At 32.7% G+C, this 19,900-nt stretch overlaps 6 protein-coding genes across 6 annotated transcripts; 3 read left to right on the top strand and 3 right to left on the bottom strand.

The window, feature by feature from the left end:
* Positions 1–682: 682 nt before the first annotated feature.
* Positions 683–4,426, bottom strand: FG386_000294 (uncharacterized protein; the record flags this gene model as incomplete). Its single annotated transcript, XM_067339644.1, has 1 exon — positions 683–4,426. The coding sequence occupies one exon, from the start codon at positions 4,424–4,426 to the stop codon at positions 683–685; it is 3,744 nt and encodes a 1,247-aa protein (XP_067196340.1).
* Positions 4,427–5,097: 671 nt separating this feature from the next.
* On the bottom strand, positions 5,098–6,141 carry FG386_000283 (uncharacterized protein; the record flags this gene model as incomplete). Its single annotated transcript, XM_067339633.1, has 1 exon — positions 5,098–6,141. One exon carries the CDS (start codon positions 6,139–6,141, stop codon positions 5,098–5,100), a length of 1,044 nt encoding a protein of 347 aa, XP_067196329.1.
* A 1,129-nt stretch (positions 6,142–7,270) lies between these two features.
* Positions 7,271–10,807, top strand: FG386_000272 (uncharacterized protein; the record flags this gene model as incomplete). The annotated part of the gene is made up of 1 exon (XM_067339622.1): positions 7,271–10,807. One exon carries the CDS (start codon positions 7,271–7,273, stop codon positions 10,805–10,807), a length of 3,537 nt encoding a protein of 1,178 aa, XP_067196318.1.
* A 634-nt stretch (positions 10,808–11,441) lies between these two features.
* Positions 11,442–12,812, bottom strand: FG386_000463 (uncharacterized protein; the record flags this gene model as incomplete). The annotated part of the gene is made up of 1 exon (XM_067339813.1): positions 11,442–12,812. The coding sequence occupies one exon, from the start codon at positions 12,810–12,812 to the stop codon at positions 11,442–11,444; it is 1,371 nt and encodes a 456-aa protein (XP_067196509.1).
* Positions 12,813–13,379: 567 nt separating this feature from the next.
* Positions 13,380–14,255, top strand: FG386_000452 (uncharacterized protein; the record flags this gene model as incomplete). Its single annotated transcript, XM_067339802.1, has 1 exon — positions 13,380–14,255. One exon carries the CDS (start codon positions 13,380–13,382, stop codon positions 14,253–14,255), a length of 876 nt encoding a protein of 291 aa, XP_067196498.1.
* A 1,368-nt stretch (positions 14,256–15,623) lies between these two features.
* On the top strand, positions 15,624–19,874 carry FG386_000441 (uncharacterized protein; the record flags this gene model as incomplete). Its single annotated transcript, XM_067339791.1, has 1 exon — positions 15,624–19,874. The coding sequence occupies one exon, from the start codon at positions 15,624–15,626 to the stop codon at positions 19,872–19,874; it is 4,251 nt and encodes a 1,416-aa protein (XP_067196487.1).
* Positions 19,875–19,900: the final 26 nt, after the last annotated feature.

Here is a 19,900-nt window from a genome sequence, read left to right as displayed (position 1 = left end):
AATCTAAACGACCTCTAGAATGTGAAAGAATGAATGTCTACAAACATTGGATAAATCCTGGAATGTGTATATTTTCCTTTAGAAAATCACATAATCCAAATCACTGCGTTTGGGGTGGCGGAGTGGAGTTGTTCAGACAGAGTAAGGTTTCAAAACGACGGCCATCACACCCGCATCGCTCATACCGCGAAATTGCACAGTTTGAAACCCCGATATGCCATCTATGCCCGCCTGTTGTGAATACACAGTGGCACTCAGAACAGCTGTCTCCGTAAGTCCGCATTTACTCCGCCAGGGAAGTTCTGGTTCACACCGCATTCACACTTAAGCTCGGCGCACTTTCTACCTTCTACCCACCTTCCGCGAGCAAAAGAAACCTGACAGGGACGGGATTCGAACCCGCGCAGTTACCTATAGGTGCCTAAAACCTACCCCTTAGACCAACTCGGGCACCCTGCCTAACAAAGGCCGTGCTTCGGTATTTCCAAGAGTATGTTAGACATAAAAGTACTGCTTAAGCTGTCATATGTGAAAACGACATAGATAAAAATTTGAATTCAATTTAAAAAATAACAGACATATTTCTGCCTCGAATCTTTATTTTTTTGATGTTACTGGAGCTATGAAATACTAAACTGCTTGGAAACCTTGCTTACTTTCTTTAAATGACACAATATTTGGTTCATTTTTTAATTTCCTTTGATAACGAAAGAGCGATTTCTTGTGTTAGGTATTTCCATAAGTTTGTGTTATACTTAAACAGAAATAAATATATAGAGTTACTCAGTGTCAGATTGTGCAGCTGATTTGCAGCTGCAACTGCCAGACAATCTAAATCGCGTTTTTTTAACCCTTTTAATTTAGATTCTTGAGTGTATTTTCCAATAGACGTTATTATGATCTCGCATAATAAATCTGCCTTTTCAATTATTCTTTCTGAATCGCTGTGACCGTCAATTAAGTCGCTGCTTTCTTCCGTTATAGAGGGCCTTTCTAATTGTCTAGGTAACATTTCTTCAATAGTCAGGTTATGTTTGAAGTATTTTTTTAGCCATTCACCTGTTGTATTTGTTTTTTTGTTTTTTTTGTATATTTCTTCAATTTCACCAGTTGGGAATAAGTTTAACAAGTATTTTTTTAAACTACTGGATATATCTCTGGCTGTTAAGCCTAAAGCTTTTATGGCTGTGAAACTACCACCTCCGAGCATTCCCGCTATTTTCTTAACTCCTTTTTCCAGGTCCATGCTGTCGAATTCAGTTGTTCCCTGGTGAAAATGAAATGACTCTCTAACTATTTCTTTTGCTTCATCAAAAAAATCCTCCAACACTCCATTCTTTACAAACTTATATCTCAATGCTGCGTAAGACTGAATGAAGTAAACGACTAGTTTAGTTAGATTTTCGTATTCTGTTATAATTTCTTCTTCAACCATACTGTCTTTCTCATCTTTTTTTGAATCGTTTTTTCCAAATCCAAAGAAGCTTTTTGTCTTTTGCAGCAACCCAGATAACTTATCCTTAAATGATGCCTTTTCTGCTCCCTCCACTTGTTTGATGTCATCCTCTTTTTTCTCTGACTCCTCTTTTTCAGTTTCTTCTTCTGTGATGTCTTCATCCTCGTTTTTACTTAGAGACTTCATTAGATCCGACAACAAGTTTCCGTGGCTTTTGCTCGGATTAAAAGGTGATTCTTCTATTGAATTTACACTTTCAGTGCTTTCTACAGCAGCACTCTTATCTTGTTCGTCATAAATTGGTCTATCACTTGTCTCATTGTTTTCAATATATTCAGAAACGTATTTTTTTGCGTTGGATAGTTCTTCAGATTTCACTGGGGGTAGTATTTCTTGATTTAATAATTGATTTGCACCTACATAACCACTTTTACTAACTTCCTCATTAAGAATGGAATGTGAATAATCAGAAGTTTCCTCATTATTGTTATTGTTGCTATTGTTTTCATCTCCATCACTACTCTTTTTCTCCCCTAAGATAGCAGTCTCATTCTCATTTTTGTTTGAACCTACATTGGTTGATGCGGAGTCTGGCTTTTTGCTTTTATCACTATCGGTGGAGCCAAATACTAACCAATCAAATGGAGAAGAGTTGCTTATATCTGGATCGGTATTTTGATAGACTTGTTTTGAACTTTCATCTTCGTTACTTATCCCCTCTGCTGCCAGCTCACGGGCAGTATTAATAGCCTTGGATGATCTTTCTAAAGCAGTTTCTTTAACATAATTCTTCCCTGATCTTTCGCTTTCGTCAATTTGATTAATACCTGAGTTCTTCCTGTTTCTTCTCTTTCTTTTTTTCTTACTCTTTTTGTTTTTTCTCGTTTTTTTTGGGGTCTCGTTCATCTCATTTTGGATGTTACTCGGAGTTTGCAAAGGGACTTCTTTATTTAAATATTCACCAACATTAATTTCGTTTTTATCGTATTCAGATTTATCCAAAAACGTCCCAAAACTATTCAAGTTAATATCACTTGTTAAATTGTCTCTATTGGTCTCACTTTTTACTGAATCTAAATTGAAGAGTCCTAATTTCTTTGCTCTGCTCAAATTGTCAGCCAGTTCTTCATCATTTAGAGGCTTTAACGTATCCTCTTTCTTTGAAACGCTGTATTCACTAGAAGCAGAATCCTTTCTCTTTTTTTCAGAGAATTTTATCAGTTTTTTTGATGTTTCAACTCTAAATTTGTCCAAAAAACTAGTTATAATGTCCCTTATTTCTATATCCATCATCCCCTCAACTTGATTATAACTTTCGTAATTAACCTGATTTCCGAACATTTTACCTTCAATATCATTAAATGTGAACCATAAGTCACCAATTATTTCTCTTTTTTCATCATAACCTAACAATGAATCTGATGTTTTTTGATCAAAACCATTTTGTATTAACAAGCTCCAAACCAAATCAGGAATAAAGTGTTTCTCCTCATTTTTTAGATTTTTGAATATATTATAAATACCAATATTGTTGCAAGAGTATTCTGAAATACTCAACCCTATGCCTATTCTTCCTAGATATTCATTAGTGAAAATTCTAAACCACTTAATTCTAGCCTCAACCATAGCTTTCTCACGCTCAGCCTCATATGGTTTTTCTTGTCTACTCTCAGGCTCGTCTTTTGTTTTGCTCATCTCAACATAACTGTTTGTTCTCTCGCTTTTATCGTTCATTAACTCATTCCCAAAAATTTCTTTACCGAGTCTATCACTCAGTTCAACTGATTCTTCCTTCGTTGCACTTGTTTCTACTGAAGGCTCATGATTGCTTGGGACGTACATTGAAGAGGTTGATATTGATGACGAAGATGTTGATACCGTATTTTCTCTATCAGATAAATTTTCCAAAGAGGTGTCAACATTGGAATCCTTAACAATTGAATCTCTATAATACTTAATCGTTTTTATTGCTTCATCAATTCCCAAGCTTTCTAAATACAAATAATACTTATAGTCAACATTGCCATTTATGTTATAGCTGTAATATTTCTCCAAACCGTTAAAGAATTCATTCAAAGAACTTAACACCAATCTTCTTTTCGCTTCCTCTGATATTCTTCTATCTCCAGTTGTTAGTATTCCACTGCTCACAAATCCCTGCCAAATTTGATAAGGAACATCATCAAAAACAAGCTCCTCATTCCCAAAAAAACTCCAATTTGCACCAAAAAACTTGAAGTTTTCCTCAGTATACATCGAGTTGTTGATTATATTAAGAGGCAAGCCATTTCTAGCCAAGTTATCCCTGCAAAACTCCACAAACATAAATATTCTCATTCCTATTCCTCTTTTTACTTCCTCGTTATACAAAAGGTCGTCCAAATCACCTGTTTTTGATGCAGAACTCAAGTCATCAAACATTGATGACTCCCCATCGTCAGTAAATTCATCTCCCGTATTTTTTTCCTCTGCATATTTGCTTTTTTCCTTTTCATTAGTGTGTAGTTGCATGACTTGCTCTGGTTTTGTGGGCGGTTCAATTTGTGCATGCAATTTCTCACTCTCTTTTAATAGCTCATTAATTTTTGACGTTATTTTAGTATCCTTGTCTTCCTCTATGTTTTTGACTTCTTCAATAAGTTCAGAAAAGTCCTCAAAGTCTTTTGGGACTAATGTGTTGTTGTCCCATATCTCGTTTTCAGGTTCAAATAGTGACATCGGGTCGTCACACAATTCCGAGCCTTCTGGAATATTTACAGGAATCAGTCTATGACCTTTGTGAACATTAAATGACCCACTTCCTGGGACTTCAAGACTTTCAAACGGTGAAATATAACAACTTGTGAAGTAGGGGTCATGATTATAAGCATTTTTTTTTCGTCTGCTATCTTCTACTTCTTTTCCAAATACTATACTTTTTCGACCAAATAGTAGCAGTAAGGCGTAGATATATATATATACTACTTCCATTTCTGTTTTTCCATTTATTTGTATATTTGTGATTATTTAGAGTATGATAAAACAAGACTATTCTTTATAGTTTATCCTAATACTATTTAATTGTTTTAAAATATTATTCCTTTTTCAGTATAAAAAAAAACAAAAAAAAATACATTATTGCTCTTCAACATTTCACAAAAAGTTTTTTTAATATTATGGGACAATATATTTGTGTGCTTTCCTAGCATATATATTACATACACACAGCCTTTTCGTTAGGTTGAGGAAAAATAAATAAGAAAAAAATCTAGAATAATCTCAATCAAAGTATCTTCCGAAAACAAAACAAGAATATTGTTTTGATAAAGAGAATCAAAGTTGATGCAACAAAATCCAATATCTTATTGTTGACGATAAATAAATTTGAAGAGTGGGTTAGTTAACATACGTGGAGATTAACGTTACAAACAAAAATAATTTATAAATTATTCATTCTTACATTATGTTACTTTGGATTCAAAACTTTCACTCATTGCCGTTTATATTTGAAAGTTTGAGATTTTCTTTTATTTTGTATTACCAGCAACTAGAAAGTAAGTCAAATACTTCCTGTGAATATATTTGATCCTGAAACTTAAATAAAAGTCACTTTTGTCTGATTTTCTGTCAGTGTTCAATATAAAACGTCTAATACTGGTTAGTTATTTAAGTAGAAATACCAATGTAATCGCGAGTAATGTACCGAAATAGATGTTTGATGGAGAACCAGCGGAGGAGTCTTTATCAACAGTTGGTTCGGTTCCCGGTTCAACGTCTTTCATTAATGTATTGTTGTGGGGAACTACATCGTCTTTATTTGGAATGTGTTTGGTGTTTTTGTCAGAAGTGTTGTTTGCATCTTTTACTCCTTTAGCCTCGACGTTTGAACTTGTTTCGTTAATGTGAGTGTTGCTGCTTTTCGTAGATGGAGCTTCAGTTGTGGTACTTGAAGTAGAGGAAACGGTGAGTAGTGTTTTAAATTTGTTACAAATAGCAGATTCAGGTTCAATATCGCATGGGCAACCTGGATTATTCAAATTCCTGTAACAGCTGCAAATCAATGCATCTTCGTCGGTAACTAGCTGGTCTTGAGAACAAGGACACCCTTCGGCTTCAGGCAGTACCACACATTTTTCCTGAACAGATTCGTCTTCAATTGGAATAGGAGTAAGTCTTCTACAAGATCTAAGGGTGATGCAATGCTCTGAAAGCTCAGAGTCTCCACTGCAAAGACCCTCCTCTCCAAGGGGATTTAAAAAAGATGTACAATTGGCATATGGGGTTACATAAGTTAAAGGCGATACAATGCACATTCTGTCATGTTCCTCATCTAAACTGCTTAGTCCACTTAAACACTTGCATTCATCTGAGTCTGGGTTAGAGCAGAAGCAAGGAGAACTGGAAAAACCACTCTGTTGAGAATCGTAACAAGAACAGTCCGATGATACAAAATCGTAAAACGTTGGTCGCGTCTCTAGAAGTGGATCGCATGGACAGCCAGGTATTTGTGGAATCAACGCACACAATAATATGAAATTTGGAGTTTTTGCTGGGTTATCAGATAAACCAGAGGAAATTGAGTCAGAAACTCCATTATCATCGGCATTTTTTTGTCCTTCGTCTGATTCTAGTATCACGTCTTGTGTTTTTATCTCGATTATGAGCCCTAGAAATAATATAATCAGAACACTAAATCTCATGTTCATATTTCTATTCAATTTAAATATAAAATTCTAATCAGAGTTTATTAATGCTAAAACCTAAAAATTTGTGTAAATGTTTTAATTTGCATGAAAAAAATGGATATTTAGTGCATTACTTGCATTTAACCATTTTGATCTCGGGCGCTTGTGAATTACTCGAAAAAGAGTAAATTAAACAGTAATGGATTTAATGTCAAGGATAATATATTCATGAGCTGCGATTTCTTTGTGGGACAGTTTTACCCAGTTTCCCATCTTTTCTATTTTTTATTAAACATTCTCCTTTTACATGACCAATCAAGTTCTATTTTTGACATTCCAATAACCCATTTATTAATGCACTCAGACTTGAGACCCTTTTGTATTTATGTTCGTTCATTAGTCTAAAATCTAACGGGTCTGCTACTCCCGTGATCTTCCTTCCTGTATAAGGCTATATTGCACATCTACATTCATTGACTTAATATCTACGATAAATATTAACGTTATATAGACGAACGGCATTTCTGCTTAGTTGAATATCTCTGCGAACTGATTTAGAAACGGGTTTTCTTTGAAATAACAAAGACAAACAAAAAATAGCACGGCTAGACAGTGGAGGAAATAGAAAGAAACACATGCATTTTCTCTGAAACATCTCTTCTGTGTTAAATATGGGCCTCAAAGGAAAAAGGGAGATAGTTGGAGACAAAATTTTGATTTTGATCGAACAAGTAAAAATTTAAATTAATTGTTTTGGAATTGTAACCACATTATTGACAAGAATATAAATTTGGACTTTTGTTTAATTTGTTAATGTATTTGTTCTTGTACTTTGCAGAAGGAAAAAATAGAGTTGTTATATAGCAATCATAATAATATTTATTATATAAAGGTGCAAATAAGAAATAGTAGAATGGGCGGTATAACAAAATATTTAAATTGCATTTAAAACTCGTTACTCGAAGTTTAAAGATTAAAATTCATAAATAGGTGGGTTTTTCTGCTTTAATGGTGGTTTATGTTTGAGAGTTAGCATGTTTTTGTAACACTAGCAGAAAAGGATAGAGATATTTTAATGAAAAGTTTTTGAACCTGTTTTTGAACTAAAGGATTGAAAGCTGTGAATTTTGAGGTCAAACAAGAGTAAGAAATGCAAACTAAAGGAGTCTTACAATATGTATTGCGGTTTGCAACTGTTATTTTTGTCTTCGCTGGGAGCGACCTTGGAATAAGGTTATTTAAAAGCAGTCTTTTGGCATTAAGTGAATCTACTGTTAATTATAAAAACGTGACTCTTGTTGACTTGTTTGGAGAGTTTTTTGACAACGATACCTCGACAAGAGACTGTGTATCTGAAAGTGATCATTTAAAGGCCCAACAAAAATTGGAGCAAAGTTTGTTAGGTGTTGATTACATTAATGTAACGTCTAGCTTGGACACAACAACAGACTTGTCTTTTGGTTCGTCCGACGGCTGTTCATTTGTTGACGACTTTTTTGATGACGAAAAGAATATAGACAACACTTTGGGTATGCAGGAGGGTCACTCGAAACAGAAGCACAGAGGTTTGTCTATACAGGAACAGCTTTCGGCTGATTTACTGGCGTTGGGAGTGCAAGCTATATTGAAGAGGAAGTATAAAGCGTTGCTTTTGTTGGGTTCATTTTCGTTTGAGAAAATGTCAAAGTGCATTTACAAAGACAGGAATTTGGAGTCAAACTATAACAATTCTACCGAGTATAATTTTAAAGATAATTTCTTGGGATGTTGTGTAAACTACATCCCGAATCATATTGACAACAACTCGCTTAAGAATTACAACAAAAAAATGAGTAACGACGAGTTTTATAAGGAGTTTTGTTCCGATTTGGAGGCCATATTGAGTGAGGTTTCAATAGCATTCAAGGTACCATTTAAATGGCTTCCAATGGCATCAGAAAAAATATCGTTTTTGTCAAAATTAAAAATATCAGGTTCCAAAAACTTGGTGAACAATAAAAAATATTGTCATTCACCAAGAAAAACATTAGACATAGTATTTGATGTTGATCAAACATTATTAGAAATGGTACCGGTATTTGAGGTACCACAAGGAAGAAAATCAATAATGCTTGAAATGTTCGATATACCACAGGAGCTAAGGGAGAAAAAGGGTGATTTTAAGTTTCAAACAAAGACTTCAGGCGATAGTAAAATGAGGTACAATATACCTCACGAGGTGCATTTAAATCCACAAACAATTGGTTTACTGTTTTCACTTTATTATAGGAGGTTCTTAGACCCGTGTGTAGGATCGATATCGGTACTGTCAGCGGGTTTTAATACCAATCTAAAATTTGCGAATTCGATAGACATCGAGGGTGTCTTGGGTTCATCTAGGCTTCACGTGAGCGACACATTGCTTGAGATATTTCCAAACGATAATGATCCAGGTTGGGCCACAGAAAGAACATCACTAATGGCTTACAAAGAGAATCGTATTACAAGTGTTCAGATACCGTCACTAACTGCATCTGACATGGATAGGAAACCCCAACAATCAAAACCACAGAAATTTATAAGGTCATTTGAAGATGGTTTTAGGGAATTAGTTTACAACGGCCTTCCCTACTTGGTGAAAGATATGCAGAGATTCAGACTGCATTCCACTCTGCAGAAAGGTTCGAGTTCTTTAGAGTACAAGTTATTGTCTGACGATTTGGAACCAGGATTTTTGAATACTCTGAGGTTTTACCAGACAATGAAAAGGTATCCAATACTGACTCATCCTTTTAACTCCCCAAAGTTGTTCTCAAATAACAGGCCACTCTCGCTTTTGGTGGACGATGAACTGCTTCACTTTACCTATGCCTGCTCGTTGGAGGCCTGGAGTGACAATGTATTAATAGCCTGGACGGAGAAATTGGGTCCGAGAGAGATACATATAAATTATTCAAGATACTACTTGCCTATTCCTTTGCAACATAACGTGCCAAAACCATTGAATATGGGCACTTTTTCGAGAAACTTGAATATGATGATGAATTTAGATTATTTTGAGGGACTGACACTTCAAATAGGCGAGTTAAAATCACTGGATGCCTCGAATGCGTTTTTTAACAACAAAAATGATAAGTCGAAGAACCTCAAGGGCGACTTAAATAATTATGTAAACGAGGATTTGAAGGACATGGAACAGTTCTTGTCTTCCGTTAATGATAATGAATTGGACTGGTCTGGTAATATTTTGGAAAGGAGCGATAATATATTCAACATAAAAATAACAAATGGCTCAGATTCAATAACACCTAGCAAATTTTTGCATCTGGTTTATCCAGACGGCAATAATTTATCAAATATGTTTTCTTGTCCATATGACATATCAAATGTGAAATTGTTATATTTGGCAGTTATAATACCGTGCGAATTAATGTTTGTACTGTATAATAAATTAGAAGAGTTAAACAACAAAGTTAATTTGTCAACTGAGGATGCTTCTCAAAGAAACGATTTACAATGGTTAATTAAGATTGTGGATATGTTTATAGTGATTAATGAAAAGAGAGACAAAAATTGTGATAGCTTTATAAGTTTGCTTTCCGGAACAATTGCATACTTGGATGAGAACAATCCGTTTAATAGAAAAGTGATATACTCGTCGATATATTCATTGTCTGTATTGAAAACAATGGTTGGTCTTCCGATGTATAGAACAATAACGATATGGATTCAGAACAGCGGAGTACTTGAGGATTCTCAGATATTGAAGACCGAAATGGAGAAGGAAATGGCAAGAATGCAAATTAAATTAATCAATACGCAATATTTACCGTTACAGATCTCAAAGCAGTATCCTCCAGGGACAATAACAGAAAAGTCTGTGTATGATATAGAAAATCTGATAATTTTAGAGCCTGCAAAAACTAAAATAATCCAGGAGACGCAAAATTACTCAAAATTACAACAGTTGACTAACTCAATTGATGTATTTTCATTGCTAGAGACAATTAGGGATTCTATTGAATTATCATACAAAGATTTGGGGAAAAGATTAGTGTTGGGTGAACCAAATGCAGTTACGTCACAGGGAGCGATAAGTTTGATGATTTACTCAATTTGTTATGGTATTACAATAAAACAAAGCAATCGTTTTCACTTGAATGTTTGTAATATAGGGAAACCAGTATTTTCGAGACCTGTGTTGAGAAAAAATCAACTAGATTGGTTCAAATACGCATTTGCAAAGGTCATGACAGGAAACAACATAAAAATGTCATTCCCAATTACAAGAGCATTTGAGAAAAAATACCAAACATCAATATTTTTGGGAAATAAGATAAAAAATAACTCAAGCACGTTATTTCAACCTTATTTTGTTGGGTTAAACTATAAGTTAATAAAGCATCCAATTGATGAGAATGCAAGTAATTCCAATCAGAAAGAGACAATTAAGAAAAGCTTAACAACATTAAATGACGACTTGCTTTATTTATTGTTATTATCACTCGCTTCTATTGATTATAAACCATTTTTTGTTCGTCAGTGTATTACTATAACCGTTTCACTTGCAAGGTTTCATTATAATCAGAAGGAACATGAATTCACAAGCGGTTTAAAAAAAGTAAAGAATGAAGATGTTGCTAATTTTGTATGTGAAAAAATAAGAGATTACCTCTCTGAACACGTCCCAGAGTTCTTTAAGATTTAAGTTAACAATAAACACTGGATTGAGAATAAATGGACCTTGAATTGTACTTTTTATTTATCTACATAAACATAAATAGATAAATATACATACATGATAGGAAAACAAAAAAAAGATCACAAATTTAAAGTTGGGGTTTTGCTCAATTTGTTTCAAATTAATACTATTTTTCATATTATTATTGTAATGCAAATAGTCTTTGATTTTTAAGGCTTCAAGTAAAAAAGCAATGTTAATATAAGTTTTAACTTAAAAAAACAATTTTTTTTTTTAGAGATAATACCTATATATTGTTTAAATTTTCTTATTAATATTTATCTTGGTTAATTTGAATAATAGGGTTCGCGTGAAAAGTAATTCTTGTTTTGGGAAGTTCTAAAGATTCTACAAATTTTTGACTTTTTTTCCTTACTCTTGGAGACAGATTAAATTCCTTTAATAATTCTTTTTCAACATTCACTCCAATAATATCATTTAACTGTTCCTCGCTTTTTCCACGCAAAAAGGCATTCCATCCCTCATTAATTACATTATTAACAGCAATACTATGAATAATATAGTAGTATTTAAATTAGAAATGTAAAAAGAACATTAATTAACTTGAATTTTAATTTTCTTAAAATTTTACTTGTTAAACTTACTTTATATTTGAATTTTTACTTAAATGTACATATTCACAAGCAGTGTCTACGCTAAACAATTCGCTTGTTTCATGAATATATGCATTATACTTTTTTAATCTATTGTGTTCTGAAAAAAATAAATACTTTGAATTAAAAAGTTCATTAGGTATACATTCTGTGTCTCTATATGGTATTTTTAGTTTTATGTCTTGATCTTTTGAAAGGGATGATTTACTTTCATTTTTATCTTCAAAATTATTTATACTTTTTTCCGAATCTTTTTGGTTGTTACTACCAGTTAACTTGGCTGAGTCCTTTTGACTCTTATTGCCTTGATCTTTTTGGTTCTTAGTACCAGTTAACTTGGCTGAATCCTTTTGAGTCTTATTGCCTTGATCTTTTTGGTTCTTACTGCTAGCTAATTTATTTGAATCCTTTTGAGTCTTATTGCCTTGATCTTTTTGGTTCTTAGTACCAGTTAACTTGGCTGAGTCCTTTTGACTCTTATTGCCTTGATCTTTTTGGTTCTTAGTACCAGTTAACTTGGCTGAGTCCTTTTGACTCTTATTGCCTTGATCTTTTTGGTTCTTACTGCTAACTAATTTATCTGAATCCTTTTGACTACCATCCTTTTGATCCTTTACTGAATTTTTTTTATTTTCATCCAAATCTTTATTATTACCAACTACTCTCTCTGGATCTTTTTCATTATCAAGGTTATTTTTTAAATTATTTTGATTTCTCTCCGATTCTTTTTCAATTGTATTAACAAATTTTTCTTGCTCTTTTTTATCTTCTAATTTTTCTAATTCATTATTCTCTTTATAACAAATTTTTTCAGACTTAATTTTATTCTGAGTGCAGGGGGTTTCTGGCTTTGTAATATTATTATTGTCAGTTTTACTCAATTCAGTTTCTTGATTGTTTTCATTTTTTTCCAATTTATTTTTATTCTTATCCTTTGTATCACTGTTTAATTTTTCAACATTTTCTATTATTTCTTTCTCAGAAAAGTCTTCACTGTTACTTTTTTTAGTTGCAAAATAATCATCCTCTAAATGAATATTCAAAAGTGATTTTTTTTCAGACTTGTAAAAGCAATTATTAGTATTTTTTTTGGTAATTTCACTTTTAGTAGATTTCTCACTTAAACAGACTAAGAGCTCAACATTATTTTTATTTTTTAATTCATCGTTCTTGTCACTATAAGCTTCTTTTTCCAATGGAACACATTCTTTTACCTCTATCCTTTCATTATTATTGTTCGATTTTTCCCTACTTCCATTATTAAAATAGTCTTCAAACCCTTTGATAGTATATGAATAGTTCAATTTATTAAAATAACCCAAAGGTTCTAAACTCTCTTCTCTATCACTCAACTCCATCTAAACATTACAAATATCCGTATAGCTATATACTTTCAAACATGTAAATCTGTAAGTGCTATCCTAAAAAACCTATCTACTTACCAAGGTTTAGCAGTTATTCAAACAATCAACTATTTGATTCTTTATTTTTAATGCCTTCAATATTTTATTTAGTCTTGAACATTGTAAAATTTTACATGTCGTTTTGGCGCCAAAACATGTATATTGAATTTATAGAATTATTGTAGGGAAAATACACGTAGGTGTATGAATAAACGAATAAATATATATATATGCATACCTATACCTATAAATTAGAATGTTGGCAATTAACTGGAATAAGAAAAGTTACCACTCAAGCTTTTGTTTTTTAATTTATTAATGACAAAGAAAAAGGGTAGCCGTTATTTAGGATAGATAGTAAAATAGGTAATAGCATACGTCGAAGGGGGGAGGGGTGGCCAAGTTATTTAATAAAGTTTTAAAAAAGAAATGTTATTTAATTGACAAAAAAACTGATTTCTTGGTTGAATTAATGGTTATTTGGGATACATGAAAGTATAGATGAGCTCAATTCTATAAATAATGAGCGTTCCCAGTTTAGTTCTTGGTGAAAATTGCGATGGGGAACTTTCAAAGATAGCACTGGAATATACAAGAAAACAGGTTAACGATGAAAAGATAAGTGATTATAAAGTTGGCTGTCATTTTGATAAGAAAGTGGAAGGAATCCAAGTTGATAAAGAGATAATGGACGCAATCGATTACTGCGAAAATAAGAAAACTAGATTTAACTTAAAAAGGAGAAGGACAGAAAACAATAATAATAACAATGGGAATAATGGTGGAATTAATACTGATAGTATATATAACGATGATAATAGTTCAATAAATCCTGGTTCAAGTACAAAACTAACCGGTATTATAGGACAATATTTGCTAAGTAGAATTCCATTACCAACAACAAGATCTGATTTACAGAGAAAATTCACGAAATCAAAGGGTAATTCTTCCTCAAAAAAGATTAACTTGGATGAAATACTTTCAAACATAAATAACATTTTTAAGTCAGTGCTTGGTTTGGGAATTTTTGGATTAAACAGAAATTTAGGTACCACAAATAATCCCAAATATTATGTAGTACAGTTAAACAACTCAAAGTCGTATTTGGACTCTATATATAGGCACGGATACATTAATTACAAACACATAGGTGAGCTTTCAGCATATCAAAATGGTACAGAGAATTTTCTCTCACCGAAAATTTGTAATAATTTTATTTCTTTTTTAAGTTTTCTCTTTGGATTTTTTTCAATAACATCATTCGTTGATGGCGATGAAAATGAAGATGTCGGTGGTGAATATGGAGACAATAATAGGAGGGAAACAAACCAAAGAATTGAGAAAACAAATGATGACGACATTGAAATATCTAATGGTACGTCTTTCATTTATTCATAATTCATATATTTTCATAATTGACTACCATAATTAACTAGATTATTTATTTGAACTTATATATGAATTTACCGGTGTTCTATTAGATACAGGTAAGCTTTGTTTATTTATCAATTGAAAAAGGTTTACAGTTCATCAACTTTCACTTAAAAATTGACAAACATACTTTGATGTAGAAAGAATAACATCTGAGTTGAATAGGCTTTTTGTTTTTAAGTCAAAAAGTCAAGGAACTCGGGAGCAGGATGATGATTTTGGCAATCATACTTCCGAAGACAATAAGCCTTCAACTTTGTCCATTGTAATATACGTGCTGTCCCGCACTGGGTACATAACACCCATTATTAAAACGAAGGACGGTGCCACAAACTACATTTATGGGGTTAAAAATGGACCACTTTTAAAGTGGAACCGAGATGAAGTTTCCAACATCATAAAGTTTTACGCAAAGATATGATTTTCAGGACAAGTACAAATAATAAGAACTACTTCCCAGTTTAGAGCTCATTCATTAAATTGAAAACATACGAAACCCGAGTTGTAAGTCCGTTTAAAATCGTCTAAAAACACCTGCTACCACATTTAAATGTTTGTGGAGCGACTTGCGAGAACAACTGATAACGCCTGCATAGCTATGTACGAACAACAGCTCGGTGAACATAAAGTGTAAATTCAAAATACCTAATCCACTCTCTCGTTCGTCTAAAAGTCGCTTTCTCTCCGAAATGTACTTTGTGATTTTTTAGTATCCTCAAATCCACGTCTTATATATAATATTGTCTTTAAGGCTGTTAATTTAAGCGGGAAGAAATTATTTTTTTGACAGGCAACGAATTCCGGTTTATGTAAATACTAGGTAAATTAAATTATATATATAAGTTAATAAATATAATTAATAACAGTTGTAAAAAAGTTTACATATTGTTTTGATGCATTATTTAATATCTGATTTTTTTGTTATTATTTACATTTCTTGTTCATTTAATAATAAAATTTTAATGTGATTTAGATAGGTAATAATTTGAGAAGTTAACTTTGAAACTAAAGTAAGACTACTCTTTTAGTTTATTGAGACAGTTAAAAAGTGATAAAAGCAAAAACAGTGTTGGATGAGCAAACTGCGATACTAAAAAGGCGACAAGTAAACGCGATTTTATGAACGAGAGTTTTGTCACTTCCACATATACATAATTAATCTCGAGGAATTAAAGCTACATTCAGGTTTTAATTTTGATTTAAAATATCACTAAATTTTACCACTACCGTTTTTTTGTCGAGACATTTATTTTAAATACAACTTTAGTATAGATATTGTATTTTTATATATATGTATATATATTCTGTATGTAAACTTTAATATAGTAGACGAATATGCAAAAGGTACTTAGTGAGAGCATATATTCAAAGGTAAATGAAAATGAAATAAAACCCCATATTAATGTAAACGACCAAGGAGAGGTAGATAGAGTAGACAGTAAGCTGCCAGAGTTTATCTCCTCCTATTTAAGTCAGTACCCAAAACACCAGTTTTTTTTCAAAAGGGGTTTTTTTAACACTATTTTATTTAGGTGGTTGGACCCGATATTTCGAGTTTCAAACAAGGGAGATTACATAACCGACAATGAGATAAATAAAGTAGATGACGATAATGACATAAGAACAGAATATGAATATTTCATCAGAAATTGGAAAGAGGAATTTTCCAAACCAGAAAGCAGAAATTCGTTGCATTATTCAACGTACAAAGTCATATTCAGAACATTTTTTCTCAGAATAATATCTGTATTATCGTTAAAATTCATCCATGACATTATTCACACAATAAGACCGTGGCAAATAAAAGGAATCTTGTTTTGGATAAACGACCCAAGTGGAACTAAGTCATCTGGAATTTTAAGGTTTTTGCTAATAGTTATTTGTGATATAATTTCCGGTTCACTCCTTCAACAGTACTTCAGAAAGTCATTTAGTCTCTCAGTTATGCTTAAGGGTGTAATGAACTATGCACTATCGCACAAATTAATTAAACTACCTAAAGGAACGGCAACGAGTAACATGCCAAAGTGCATTTCGTTTTACTCATCTGAATCAACTCATCTCTTAGACACTGGAAATGCGATATTGGCAGTTCCGTCTATGGTATTTCAGAATATATTGTTATTAATATCATTGTATAAATTTATAGGTGTAAGTGCATTTATTGGTTACATTATCATTGCATTGTCCATATTTTTAAATGGATTTCTCCTGAGAAAAACCCAAATAACAAGAATCAAATACATAAATTCAATGAATGACAGAATTTCACTCTCTAGCGAGTTTGTGCATTCATTCAAACAGATAAAGTGTTACGCCTGGGAGAGTTACTATCTCAAAAATATAACCAGTGTGAGAGAGAAAGAGTTGAAGAACCTTTCAATATGGAGATTTTACAACCAATTCTGCTACGTCCTTGCTTCACTAGGTATTTCCATATCGCCAGTGGTCTCATTTGGTTCGTTTTTTCTCTTTACAAGGACATTTCCAGTCGATATTATATTCACTTCTATACTTGTATTTGAACTTCTGCAAGTTACTATGGTGCTTTTACCAACAGGTCTTTCTTCACTTCAAAAAATAGCCAACACATACACAAGACTAAGTGATTTTTTACTATTAGACGAGATTCAACCTAGACAAATGATAACGGATTCCAATCGTAGTAGTGATGCTGTCATATTTGACAACGTGTCATTCAACTACCGAAATAACGATAACATATTGAACTCCATTAATTTAGTTGTTAAGAAAAAAGAGACAATTGGAATTATAGGATCTGTTGGTTCTGGAAAAACAACCATCATTGAGCTTATTCTAAATGAAATACAACCAACAAGCGGTTCAATAAGTTCAAGCGGATCTGTATTTTACTGTCCCCAAACATCTTGGGTTATAAACAACACGATAAGAGACAACATCATTCTTGATTTGCCTTATAACAAGGAATGGTACGACAAGGTTATTAAAGCTTGCTCACTTAAATACGACCTTAAGGCAATGCCGAACCACGATCTCACTGTAATAGGTGAAAATGGAATTAATGTGTCTGGTGGACAGAAACAAAGGATATCCCTTGCCAGAGCCGTTTACCAAAATCCCGATATACTCATTCTAGACGACGTATTTTCGGCTTTGGACAACATCGTTGCCAACAATATATTTCAAGAATGCATACTGGGACTGCTTAAAGACAAAACAATCATTCTTGCAACAAACAAATTGGACATTTTAGTGCATTTAGACAAAGTCGCATTTATAAGCAACAAGGAACTTCCATATTTCGGTCCCCCAAATGAAAAATTGTTTTCTCATCCGGAGTTTCAGGATTTCTTAGTCAACATGAACAAGATACAAAACCAAATTAGCCAGATTATAGACGATGTGGTTCCCATTGAGGAGATTGAAGAGATCAACAGTAATAGTGACCACAGTGATTCAAACAAATTTAAGATATCAAACACAATTACAAGTATGAATGTAAATGTTAGCAACTCAAATAATGACGATATTGCGTCAGATTCTAATATAAATAACACCATATCGCCTTCAAATGCGTCTAGAAGAGGAAGTCGTCTGTCTCTTTCTGAACTTCGGGAAAAGTACAAAAGAGAGAGCAAGACAAAGCTGAATGACGACTTAAATAGTGACGATCAGGAAAAAAATAGGTCATTAATGCTTCAGGAATCTTGTGAAGACAGAAAATGCAAGTTTGATTCAAATAGAATAAACAAAAATAAAGTTCATTACTCTTTGTATTTGAAATATATTAAAAAAATAAAATATGGAATATTTTCTGTATCACTTATTTCTACATATTTATGTAGCATATCTGTGTTATCTACGTCGTTTTGGTTGTCTTCGTGGTCAAAGGACATTAAAAAGTACACAATTTTTACTGGAATATCCGTATTCTTTTTATTAAGCATTCTGCAACCTATTTTTGTCTTATTATTTAAGTTTACGAATATATACATGACAAATAATGCATCTAGACGTATATATTCTGAGCTCCTAGAGAAGTTAACTTTTTCAAAACTTTCATTCTATGAGTCAATTCCAATAGGTTCCATACTGAGCAGAATTACAAGTGACGTAGTTGCAGTTGACGAATTGCTTCCTCAAAATTTATCGGATTTGTTGTTCAGTATGAGCAAAGTCACCATATTCATTGGATACTTTATATTACTCGACTACAAATTCCTTTTTTTATTCTCAACTCTCTTATTTTTATTCCTCAGGATAAAAAATCAAGCTTTAAATGCCAACAGACAACTTAAACGCATATTTCACAGAAGAGGTTCTCCAATACTTTCTTCCGTTTCGCACACAATTGAAGGAATATCAGTAATTAGATGCTCTAATTATGGTCTTGACAATTTCCTTGAGAGAATGCAGTATTTGATAGACTATGAATCTGCTCCTTGGAGATGTTTTTGTCTTGTACAAAGATGGATGGGAATTCATGTAGACTTACTGGGAGCCTGTGTCGTTTCTTCTCTTGGAATTTTTTGTGTACTTTCCAAAAACAACCTTTCTGTCGGATCAATTGGAATTGCCTTTCAATGTTCCTCATCTTTAACACAAATTATATTGTGGATGATAAGGACAGCTGCAGAAACAGAAAATAACTTCCTGTCCTTTGAAAGAGTTCAGGAACTTATAGAAAAAACCACTCAAGAACAAAGAATTGACGAATACAATGTCTCTTATGACATTCATACGTCAAGTGGTGGAACATCAAATGATGGGAATAAACTATTAGACAAACACATTAGTACCGAAGATAAATACTCTGATTCTCTACTTATCAATATCGATAATTCCAATTTGGTCGTTAGGAACTGGCCAGAGAAAGGAAATATCCAATTTGAAAATGTCGTACTTCAGTATAATGTTGGCGAGCCTCCAGTAATTAACAATTTAACACTTTCAATTAAGGGCGGAACTAAAGTAGGAATATGTGGTAGAACGGGATCAGGAAAATCATCTCTTCTTTCAACTATTTTAAGGCTTTACGATATTGAGAAAGGAAGAATTTTAATTGATGGAGTCGATATATCTAAAATATCTCTTAAACAGTTGAGATCATTTATTACAATAATACCTCAAGAACCAAATATACTTACTGGAACACTGAGGTATAATTTAGATCCTCATAATAAGTTTACCGATGATGATATTCTTGAAGCACTTGTACAGTCAAATTCAATGTCATTTGTTAATTCTCTTCCTGATGGAATTAATACTCAAATGTCTGGTGTCTCTACTAATATATCTATTGGACAAAAACAACTTATATGTCTTACTAGAGCTTTATTAAGGAAAAGCAAGATAATTCTTTTCGATGAAGCTACTTCTTCTGTGGACATTGCAACGGATAATACAATTCAAAACATTGTTAAAAAATATTTTTATGATTGTACAATATTGTCTATTGCTCATAGAATTCATACCATTATTGATTTTGATTACATTATTGTTTTAGATAAAGGGAGAGTTATTGAGTACGATACTCCTCATAATTTACTTTCAAACACTTCATCAGTTTTTTATTCTATTGTAAATGAGATAAACGCCTTATGATATTGATAAAGTTTCATTGTATTGAA

This window comes from Cryptosporidium ryanae, assembly GCF_009792415.1.
Source record: "Cryptosporidium ryanae isolate 45019 chromosome Unknown contig_13, whole genome shotgun sequence".
In the NCBI taxonomy this organism is placed as follows: Eukaryota; Apicomplexa; class Conoidasida; order Eucoccidiorida; family Cryptosporidiidae; genus Cryptosporidium; species Cryptosporidium ryanae.
This window is presented reverse-complemented; position numbering and strand designations above follow the sequence as displayed.